At 26.9% G+C, this 12,695-nt stretch overlaps 1 protein-coding gene across 1 annotated transcript; it reads right to left on the bottom strand.

The window, feature by feature from the left end:
• Window positions 1-280: 280 nt before the first annotated feature.
• On the bottom strand, window positions 281-898 carry LOC145836262 (uncharacterized). Its single transcript, XM_082944080.1, has one exon. It carries the CDS (start codon window positions 896-898, stop codon window positions 281-283), a length of 618 nt encoding a protein of 205 aa, XP_082800206.1.
• Between the last annotated feature and the right edge of the window lie 11,797 nt (window positions 899-12,695).

Genomic DNA, 12,695 nt, shown 5'->3' with positions numbered 1-12,695 from the left:
TGAGTTAAAACTTATCACCAAAACCAAAATCACTAAATAGTAAAAGTAAACACTAGATAAAAAAATTATAAACCAGACAACTATATTCAGAGTAAACTAAATAAATTTTATATATGTAGGTTTATTCTATTTATAAAAATTTGCAAACAAACAAACAAACACATGATTTAGTTTTTGTTAAATATATACCTGTGATTTGTATGACAAGCGTGTTTCATATAAATTCCATTTGTAAAAAGGATTAATTTTTTTAAGATAAGTTAAGAATATGTATACAAAGTTAATACATGGGCGACTTGATATAACTGCACCAGAACTGGAGGTCTTCTTCCTTACCAACCATTCTTGACCTTCGACCCTCGATCACTCTTGGCCATTTTTGATCATCGACTTCTGACCATTCTTGTTTCTCCACATCAAACTCTGCATACTTGTAAAGGTGGTTACTTGAGAAAGCTACAATCTTATTCCCAATCGACAAACATTTCACATTACTCCAGAACCACCCAGAACGGGGCATCCTTTTTTGAATGCGAGCGAAGACGTTGCTAAAATAATCAAACACTTCACTACTACTCCTGTTGCTGATTACGTACAGCTTGCTTCCGATGCTCACTGAGTCATGACTGCATTTTTCTTCCAGCATTGGAGGCATTGGAGACCACGAATTGGAAAAATGATCATAAACTTCAACTGTGTTTGTCAAATGTTTCACTTGGCGTTGGTCTTTAATACAACCTCCAGTGACTACCAGTTTCCCGCAAAACACTGAGAACGCAACATCTGACTTGTGTACTGACATCTCTGCTCTTTCCTCCCAGGTATTCAATTTGGGATCGTAGATTGTTAGTCTTCTGCCATTTGCATGGAATCCACCTACTATATTAATCTTCCCCATAAAATTGCATAGGCAAGCATGTTGGTTTAAGTATTTTTTACCTAACATTCTCTTTTCACTTATTTTATTTGTCAATGTTGAATAAGAAAATATGAAGCTAGAGCCCATAAAATAAATGACTTCGTTGATAAATACGCTTTTATAAATACTAGAATGAAGTTTTAAAAAGCTTAGAAATCTTTCACTTGCGTCGGATGACTTTGTATTATCAAGTTTGTACAAACTAGTTCCTTTATTAGAAATTATCTCAAAATTTTTCTGGTTGCAATACCGAGCTTGGTAACCAGTAGAACTTGGGTCAAATGTATCTATTGATTTGTTATCAATTGCATTATTTATATACGTTTTACTGTCTGCGCAATTTGAAAACGAGCTGTAATCTGTCAACAAATTTTTTAAGCAAGCTTTTGACAACAATGGTAGACGAATTTGTTTAATCAGTTCCTTGGCAAACTTACCTCTTTGCTTGTGATTATGCTTAATCCAGCTATCAACTCCAATTACAAGTTCCATTTCTGATGTTATTTCCAGTTCTGAGCTTGATAAAAGTTTTCTGAACGAGTCAAAACTTAAATCGGAATGAGTTTTGTTGGCTACTAAATAACAAAACCATCTTTCAATGCACTTAATTGCACAAGTTTGAAAACGTGGTAGATTGAACAGCCTTGATACTTCAAAAAAGCATAAGGAATTCTGCACATTAAATGATATTGCAACCATGCCTTTACCAACTTTTTTCAAATCTTCAGAGTTAAGCATTTTACCAACCTTAATAAAACCTATTGTTTCTAATTTCTTCAAGCTCTTCTTTTCTGTTAGTTAATTAAATGATGAAATTAAGATCATGCTTTATGCTCGAAGCAAAGTTATTAATGAACAAGAAATTTACAATAAAATAAAAATTTGTGTTTTTAAAACAAACCTTTGTTATAAAACTTTAATAAGTTTTCTACAGCGCTGCTGCTAATTCTACTGGAGGCATTGTATTTGCAAGTTCTAACTATTTTATTTTCTACATCATTTCTCTTGCAAGAGTCAAGATGATTTAACAGCTTCTCACGTACATTATCGTTTACAGTTGAACTTCTGGTTTTCTTCTTTTTAATTGGAAAGTTTTCTGAAGCACTGTTACTTTGACGTTTTCTTTCGCCCATTTTTATGTAATAAATATAACTGCTGCAAAAACAATTATAAGTTAAAATTTTACTAAAAAAATATTGAATGCCTTTTTAAGAAAGATTATTTTCTTAAATCAAGTTAAATAAATTCTTACAATTATTTTTATTTCCAAGTAAAATATTTTTTAAGTATAAAATTTTAAACAGAATACTATATAAAAGACAAACCAGTTAAAAACTGGACTAAAAGAATATTTTGTTTTGAAACACTATAGATGAAAATAATAATTATTTTAATTAAATTAAATACATCTTTACTTAAACTTAGATAGTAGTCTAACTTTGTGCATTACTAAATAATCTCCTAAATTTTTATAGCTAACAAATGCAGAACTGTTTGGACTTATGAATACAGTCTTTTCAAAAGGAGGCGTAGTTTGTTGTGAAAAATTAATAAGCAGCAAGGAAAGAAAGAACTGGTAAATAACAAGTTGATATTAAATCTTTTAAAAATTTTGCCAAATTTGCAATGAAAAACATTTTTGGAAACCTCAGTTCAAACTTTCCACTTCTTTGTAAAACCTCAAGTTTTATCAAATAATATTAAAAAAAGCTTGTTAGAGTTCAAAGAAAATTTTATGGAGGAACTTCTAAAATTGAATAATAACGTTGAAAAAAAATTGTAAAGATACTCGAAGGTGTTTTAGAGAATTAAAATTAAAATAAATACCTACATGACAAATTTTTTGTGTCATATCAAATTTCGTTACTTTAGATGAATAAATTGTTCAAATATCCCGGATTTAAGTGATTTATTTTTAAGTCCGAGTTTTTTCAAAATATATAAAAATCTTAAATACTTTAGCATTATATGTCAAGTTCAAGGTTTTTGGAATCGCTGAATGACCAAAAATAAATAATATGTCTTCAGGTTGAATAATCAGCATAAAAATTTATGATAAATAAAGGCTGTCCAGAGCCCACTTATTTGTCCTTCAATGTCTCTTTCTGATCAGTAACTCCTTTTATTACACAAACTTTCATTGTATTTTTATGCAATGAAACTTTTTTACATTAATTCGTTAATATAGATGGTTTATATACAATAATTAGAGTAGACAGGCGGGCGCCTGTATGGCCCAGCGGTTTGCTTATGCGACCGCCGGCCCTGCGTCCCGAGTTCGAGTCCCGATGGTTGCTCCTTTATGGGGACGACCACGCAAGTATATAAGAATGCGATTAGCTGCTAGCACTCTTGTTAGCGCGATGTGCATTAGATTGTAAACCTTGTTAGGTCGTTTTTTCAAAAGGAGATTGTAATTCCACTGGGACGTGAACTTGGTACGCAGGACAGGCAGCCGAAATCAAACAGGCAGGCTGTCCAGCGCCCACTTTTTTGTCCTTTCAATTTCTGATCAGTAACTTCTTTTTTTCACACTATTTTTAATTAAATCGTATACTTTATATATATAATTTTCTTTTGAAATGAAACTTTTTTTACATTATTTCTTGAATATAGATGGTTTATATACAATAATTAGAGTAGACAGGCGGGCGCCTGTATGGCCTAGCGGTTTGCCTCCGCGACTGCCGGCCCTTCGTCCCGAGCTTGAGTCCCGGTGGACGCTCTTCATGGGGACGACCACGCAATTATATAAAATGAGATCAGCCTCCAGCACCCTTGTCGTCACTGCTCCATGAAGCCAACCCATCTGTACTCCACAAACTCGATATTTCTCCGCAAATCCTGTTGTTTGATCTGGTGTAAAATTATTTGTTGTACTAACTGTTCTACTAGCGTACATGCTTTAGTGTTATTTGTATACAAGCGACAACTTTGTTTCCTTAATTTTTAAAATTTTAAATCGTTTGCTCAACAAATTATATTTTATTAAATTATTAGAAAACAATCGAAATTCCGTAATTTTAAGTATTATCCCATTTTTAAGTTTTACACAATATCATTACTTTAACAACACTTTCAAATAAACTGAAGTTGGTCATAACTTTTGTACAGTAACCTGCCAACTAAGTACGCACTTTGAACACAGCGTATAAATGCATACCCAGCCGGCAGTGCGTACCTAGAAAACTTTGGTCTTTAACTATCTACACTGAGCAAAAAATTTCGAAATTATTAAAGCTTACAAATTTATATTCATGCAAAATTACCCAAAACAAAAACTTTCATCATACAAACAAAACATATTTCTTAAAAGTATATTATAAGACTTAAGTATACTAAACAATTTTTTGTATTTATTAATGTATAATTACGTTTGTATTTCAGCAACAAGGCTTGTTTTCAAATACAATTTTATAACAACATTTGTATACCTAAAGAATTTTTTTACTTATAATCAACTCAAAAAAATTATCAACTCATAAAATTAAAAATTATAATCAAAATTTACTTTTATCAAAATCTGTTTACTACTATGCTGTTGTTTGATCATATATATATCCAGACAAAATTACACTAATATAGTACAACAAAAGAAGTATAGTTTGTATAGTATAAAAACATTCAAGAATATAATTATTATAATCACTGTGTTCTTCGGCTAACAAGTGCGTACCATACCGGCAGTTTGTACCTAGGAAGCGCGTACCTGGTTGGCAGGTTGCTGTATATTATATATAACCAATAATCATCTATCAGTTGAAATAAATATATTTTATTAGCAGCATTTAACTAAGATAGAAAATAACATATAAGTTTCAGAACAGCTTTAAAAGATTAATTTTTAAAATTTCAAAAATTAATAATATTTTATTGTAAAACTAACAAAAATTATTAGGTTCACAACATTTATGCTTAACAATTCAAAAGATATGAGTTTATAAATTTAACAAACAAGTTCCCACTAACATTTATATTTAAAGACACTGTATCAATATACAAATCTATAATCTACATTTATTAATACGTAAAAACAGCTCTGTGAAATTTTAACTATTAACAGCTGAATAACATTTGCTTTTGTATTTTTGTTTGTTAATAGTGTTTGTATTTTTAAAAATAATTCAAAATTGACATTAATCACCTTATAACTAAAACTAATACAGGGTTCCTACTTCCTTACAATTTTCTAGAATTTTGATATTCTGAAAAATTCCTAGAAATAAATGAAAAATATGTAAAAATCCCTGTATTTTACGTTTTTTTTTTTTGCTTGGCTATTAAGATTTGAAAGCCATAACAGTGACAGAAAAACACTTAAAAACTGTGACCTTCATGTTTTCCTTATCTGTAGCAAATACAATTTATCTAAAGTTTGCTAATTTACTAAAATAACAGCACAAAAACCTCGTACTTTCGTAATATTCTTATTAAGATTATGCTAATAAAAGGTTAATGACTTTACTTAAACATTGAAACCAAAACAGTACTTTATATTGAAAAACATAATTTTGTAATATAAGTGACCGGTAATCATACAATAAGTTACAAAAGATAAAATATCACAAACTTTAAATATATTTCGAGCAATTCTTATCAGTAGAGTACAGAGCTAATAAATTTATAGTAAAATATAATTTTGTTGTAACAACATTTTTAATATTAAATTAATTGTTTAATAAGTTGATCCACCCCTTAAAAAAACATTCTTAGTTTGTGTTTATTAGTTTGAAAACCAAATTTAACAGTTTTTTTCTTTTTAAATTTTACTTTTTACTTGTAAAATCCACACTATTTTCTAGTAATATGTAATTGTTAAATATACTTGATATATACAATAATGATAATATTTACTATATATTTCTTTAATATACTATACATATCTAACACTGAATAAATTTAAACCGATTAAGAAAATTTTATTAACTATCTATACTCTTCCTTTATTTAACTATTTATGGTTTGTTGTAGCTAATAGAACAAAAAAAAAAGAGTTATTATATATTTACCTTGTTTTTGAAAGTGAACAGTTAGTGACCTTTTTGGGTGGACTTCCAGTTGCTGTGTCCATGTACAGTATTGGTCAAAATTTCACAAATCCTTATACTATGTGGACTTGTCAAAACCTGTCAATACAAAAAAGTTATAAATAGTAAGTTATAATCAACACCTGTGACCTGAATTTTGACTTTTTGAATTTAAAATTATTTATATAAACATATAAGGTGTTAAAGCCATAAAAGAGACGAACAGTTTTGTTTTTTTTAATGGTATGGCTAATCTATGACAGGCTTTTGAAGAATTGAAGCAAATCAAATCTGAGTGACCAAAAACTGATCAATCATCCTTATATTAAAAAAAAACTAAAAACAACAAATAGTGAAAAAGTTATGTTAAACAAGTAGCAATATCAAATAATTTAAGATAAATAAAGGCTTATTATAATTAAGTACAAACATATAACAATAAAAATAAATTACTAAGTGTATTAACATGGTATTGATGGTATTAAATAAATTTAGGAAATTTTTAAACTAGTCTGATTCATCCTAAGTCATTCTGAAATTAAAAAAAACTTCAAGCTGTTTTAAGTTGTTTTGAATGTTTGCAAACCTACCTTTTATTTAATTTTTTTTTGTACTTTAAAATTTACCACATTGGAACTCTATCTCAAAATAAATTTTAATTAACCATTTGACATCTAAATTAAACAATTATTTATAATATCCAATCAAACTTTGCTGACATATAGTTCTGTTATATTAGTACTACTTCATTGTGCTTTATATTTATGTAGAGAACATTTATTTTGTCACAACTACCTACAAAATTTTAGCCTAAGAAAATGTTAAAAATGCAACTATCTAGTTATTTCAATGTTAATTCAATTGGATGATAATTATAAATTTTGGGCTTTCTTTACAAAAAACTTATAATAATTAAGTTATTTGATGCTTGTAATTGTATAATGTTTAAGTAACAAAGTAAAATATTAATAATTAAAATAACATTAACGTTCTAAATATGTCAAAATATATTTCTAAACTTGAGAACTTGTGGGCAGCTTCTTTTCAAATTATCCAAAATGTAATTCAAATCCAGAAGCTGATCCGGCTGTAACAATAAGTGCTGAAAAAATTAATAAAAGAGAAAAGTAAAGTAATAACTTTTCAATTGATAATAGGGTTGCAACTGGTTTTTGAAAAATTTCTTCCAGGTTTTTTTTCAAAATTTCTTAAATTCAAGGTTTTTTTTTGCCTAAATTGTCTAATTCCAGGTTTTTCCAGGTAAAGTGGCAACCCTGTAATAACACAACGAAAATTTTAAATTATTCTGTTTAGTACTTTGAACCATATAACAAAGTTGTAAAAAGATAAACTTAGATTTATTAAATGTCCTGAGCTTTGTTCAACATGTTTTTTAATATCTATATATTTAACATTATGTTGATGCTTTGATAATTGTGTTTAATTATAAAACTAGATTATATTGATAACTAAATTGAACTCATACTTACTTGATTTTTAAAGAAAACAAAGCTATACTTTTTGTTTTACTAAAGTCTGCCTGAAACAATTTGGATTTTTCTACATTTGTTTCTTTTTCACCATTCAAAACATTCAATCTAAATAAAATGCTACATAAATTAATCAAAATAATTACAAAAATAAATAAATTGAGCAAACATATTCTATTGTAAACAAACGTTAGTAACCTATTTAGGTTAGTAGCTTTATAAAATTAAAACGTTTAAGCAAAAAAATATTTTTTTTTATACCTAGGCGTTTAAACGGAACCAAATATAAATAAACGGGGTAGCTGTCTAAATTGCGCGAGCGTACAAAATTGCACGAGGGTACAAAATTGCACGAAAACACAAATTTGCACGAAGACTAAATTGCACGAGATCACAAAACTGCACGAAGATAAAATTGCACGTAGACAAATTTGCACGAAGGTTCACTTTTGCACGAAGACACTTTTGCACGAGGGTATATTTTTGCACGAGCAGACAATTTTTCCCGCAGACACTTTTGTACGAAGGGTCATTTTTGCACGAGTGACAATTCAGCACGGAGGGTCAATTTTGCACGGGTTTTGTTTCCTTCCCAGGGACGGGTCTAATTTGCGCGTAGACATTTTTGCACGAAGGGACAAAATTGCACGAGAAAACTTTTTTACACGAATAAAATTTATATAATATCTAAAAATTTAAAAAAATCAGAATTAAAAAAATTGATAACTAAATAATGATATATGAAAAAATACTATATAATTATAAAATAGTAAAAAAAACTAAAAACATTTAAATTATAAAATTTAATAACTAATATTTGTAACTTTTTTTTTAATTAAGTAAAAAATAACAAGTACATTACGAAAAATAAATACTAAGTAAGAATAACTAATCAAATAATGATAAAAAAAATATAGAAACTAAATAGTATATACACTTATAATATTTTAAAGTAAAAATAAATATTAAATGTTAAATAGATTAAAATAAATAATAAAAAAAGTCAGAATTTAGAAAACCAAATAACTAAAAAATAAATAGATTTTTTTTTAAATTAAAAATTAATAATTTAAATATAAATACATTTTATAAAAGTCCAAAAATAAAACTAATAAAATTATTAAAAAAAGTCAAAAAAATGAAATAAATATTTAAATACATTTTAAATAAAAATTAATAAAAAAGTCAAAATGAACAAATTAAATAATAGACAAAAATCAATCAAAAAAATTTTATATAAATAAAAATAAAAACTAGATTAAAAGTTAAAATTCTAACCGTTATTAAAATAAAATTACTAAATTTAGTTTTGTTTATATTAATAAATTTTAGAAGTTAACTAATTGTAGCTGTTGTATTATTTTGTTTGTTTCATATTAGTCAAAATCTTGTATCTCCTTTTCTTCTAAAAAAGTAAGAAGAAAATTGCTTATGACAGTGCTTTTTCGCAAGTCTGCGTTAGATATAGAGAAAAAACAGAGCAGGAGAAACTTAATAGCTATTTAGAGTAAAGCGCGTGCAAATAGTGATGCAACTAAGATAAATTTCAGACAAATAGAAAATAATGATATATAAATTATGTTCAAAACTTTTATATATATAAAAAAAATTATATCACAGATGTTCTTGTGCTAAAACTTTATTCCGACTAACGGCGTTTCACTGCTCTCAAATAAATTTAAGAACAGATCTACGGAGTCTATAAAATTTTAACACACATTAGAAAAAAAGCAGAAAAAAGCATGTATAATTATGTATAGTGTTTATCTAGGTAGTAACTATAAATGGACTTTATGGTTTAAAAACAAAGTTTGGGATAAAAGCGTAAAATTATAAAATTGTCTACAAAAAAAAACAAATTTAATAAAAGTAGGCACCAACCTCAAAAAGCTCTAAGAATAGGCAAATTTTAAAAATGAAAATTAAATTGAGTTGTGCAGAAATGTTACGTCATAATAATTTTAACAAATTATTCAATAATTTATACAGCTTGAAAACATGAAGTATTAAACTTGCAAGAATATATAAGTTTTGTGAAATAAATTAGTACATAAATAGACAGAGATTATTTATCGGATTATGTCTGGAGCTTTTTTCACAGGTACGGTAAAAGGCCAAACATGGAGTGGAGTATTGTTTCAAAGATAAAACATACATCCAACGGAGTAATAGAATTTGCCCAACTTGCAATACAGAAAGAGCAGTAATTGCAGCAGAAGATAAAGACCTACTTCTGAATAAGCGGCAAGATTTATCGAATATCTGTCCCCATAACCGACGATTCTACTTTAAATAACTCTGTCTATTTATGTACTAATTTATTTCACAAAACTTATATATTCTTGCAAGTTTAATACTTCATGTTTTCAAGCTGTATAAATTATTGAAAAATTTGTTAAAATTATTATGACGTAACATTTCTGCACAACTCAATTTAATTTTCATTTTTAAAATTTGCCTATTCTTAGAGCTTTTTGAGGTTGGTGCCTACTTTTATTAAATTTGTTTTTTTTGTAGACAATTTTATAATTTTACGCTTTTATCCCAAACTTTGTTTTTAAACCATAAAGTCCATTTATAGTTACTACCTAGATAAACACTATACATAATTATACATGCTTTTTTCTGCTTTTTTTCTAATGTGTGTTAACATTTTATAGACTCCGTAGATCTGTTCTTAAATTTATTTGAGAGCAGTGAAACGCCGTTAGTCGGAATAAAGTTTTAGCACAAGAACATCTGTGATATACATTCCGATAAGCTTAGCTTATCAGGATCTCCAGGATTTAACGCCTTATAACGTTACATCTTAAAAAAAAAATTAAGTATAATTTATGGAAGTATACAGCCAAAACAGAAATTTCTGTACAATGCACAATAAGAATTTTTACAGACGGATATCTCCTTTCTAAATTTATTTAATTGTCACACTATTTTGCATGCTCGTTTTTTTCTGTGCAAAAGTGTTTTCGTGCAATTTTGTCCCCTCGTGCAATTTTGTATGCTCGTGCAATTTTAACACCTACCCATGTAAAAATTATTTTTTTATTTTTATTTTTAATCTTGTTTTATTTCATATTGAAGTTTAGTATAATCTTTATTTGATTTAAGTTTACATCAAAACATGTTTGTTCTTTAATAAGGGATATTTTTATTTAAATAATATTCTGGTTTAATTTTTATTAAAAACTTTTAAACTTAAATTAGTTTTCAAACACAATAATTTAGTTTCAATTATAAAAAAAAACTAAATTAATAAAAAATAAATAAATATATTAATAAAATCATTAAAAACCTTATTAACTTAAAGTTAATTACATTAATACGTGCTTGTTATTCTTTTATATAAAATATTAAAGTTTCAATATATTTTTTCTTTAATTATTTCAAGTTATTATTTTTGTGCAAAATTGACCCTCTGTGCAAAACTGTCTGTCGTGCAAAATTGACCTTCCGTGCAAAATTGTAACTCGTGCAAAATTGAGCTTCCGAGCAAAATAGTCTTCGTGCAATTTTGTTCCCTCGTGCAATTTTGTGCCCGCGTCTAGTCTTCGTGCAAAAGTATCTTCGTGCAATTTAGTAACTTCGTGCAATTTTATTTTGTCTTCGCGCAATTTAGATCCGTTCCAAAATAAACGCTATCAATTAACTCTAGTTACGATTTTAAAAAATAAATATTGATAAAGTAAACATTATATTACTAAGTACGCGTTTAAATTTTTAATTAATCACAACTAAACTTATTTGTGTTCTAAAATCATAATATGCTTAGTTTGAATATTTGCCATAAAATTCTATAACTGCCAACAACAACAGATAATAACTAAATTGATTTATGTTTAAAAAATCGTAATATGCTTTAACTAATTATTTGCCATAAAATTCTATAATTGACAACAATTTGAAAACCTGATGAACAAACACTTTTGTCATTAAATACGCGATTAAGTTTTAAATCAATCACAACTAAAGTGATTTGTGGTTAGAATTAAGTTTTTGTTAAAGTGTATCTTGATTAAACTAACACATACAAATATAAATAGCAATTAGCTCTTAAATATGTTACTGCAGCGCATAGAAGCCAAATGTAGCTGAAACGCGGAAAATTTTTCAAAAAATAAGCTATTTTTCACAATAGCTGTTAGCTTAGCATAAACCTCTTTTAACCTAAATTTTGATTTTTAAAGCATAACGGCCCAAAGGGGAGTCACATTAACGTAAAGGGGAATCTCGTTGTACAAAATATTTTGAAAAATAATTTATCAAAGTTTATAAACTGTAGTAACAATGCTTGTAACTACAAGTTGTAAGGTTTAAAATAATAAATTTAAACTGTGACAAGTTAAAACATTATAAATGGTTCTAAAGGAACACTGCTCTTTAAATAAATTAAAATTGGAAATATTTAAAAAATGCTCATACTCATAACTTTTATAAAAAAATCATCAGTATTAAAAAGCCAATTTTTAGTATGTTTTAAAATTTTAAATAGTTATATATATTTTTAATTTTTTAGGTAGATAATTTAATATTGTATTTAAATGTTAACTTAAACTTATCTAAACTTTTTTATATTGTTTAACGAAAATAAGACGAAATAAGACTTTTAGCATAATATTAAGCTTAGTAAGTTGTTTATAAAACATTACCAAATCCTTAAATACACTGAAAATACAAATTTTTAAATTTACAAAGCATTCAATTTAATGTTAAGAAGCAAAATAGAGGGTGGAGTAAATCTGATGGTTGTCTACCATAAAAAATTAAAATATCCTAGAAATGAAATAATAAATTGTGATTAAAGTGTTAAAATAGTTAAAGATTTTTTTTCAAAAAGTTTTCTTTTTAGTTTAATTTTTGTATTCTATTTTATATATTTAAATGTTATTATGAATTTTTAAATGACTTGATTAAATTTCAAATTTTATGATTTCATTCAAGTAATATAGTTTATAACCAAGACATTACTATATTCAAATTACTATTTATTCAAACATAAGTTTATAATTTTTTCTAAAACAAAAATTAGATTTAATTTTTTTTTAGTTTTTAGAAATGTCTCTTTGACTTAATTTTTGCACATTTGTGCTGGTCACTCTTCACTCAAAAAAAAAACAACAGATTGAGTTTTAATGAAATTGGTAAATAAGATTTCTTGAAACAACCTATCTGCGAAATATTATTTAATAATGTCTTGCATTATTAAAGTCTAGGACTGTTTGTATAGTAGCCATATACAAAGTAGCCTACAAATGTGCA

Source organism: Thalia democratica, chromosome 5, assembly GCF_965202585.1.
Source record: "Thalia democratica chromosome 5, ktThaDemo2.hap1.1, whole genome shotgun sequence".
Classification (NCBI taxonomy): domain Eukaryota; kingdom Metazoa; phylum Chordata; class Thaliacea; order Salpida; family Salpidae; genus Thalia; species Thalia democratica.
Note: the sequence above shows the minus strand (reverse complement) of the source record. Positions and strands in the feature narration are given on the sequence as shown.

Bases quoted from the DNA above. Each gene is read 5' to 3' on its own strand.
- LOC145836262 (XM_082944080.1), bottom strand. From the start codon at position 898: ATGGGGAAGATTAATATAGTAGGTGGATTCCATGCAAATGGCAGAAGA.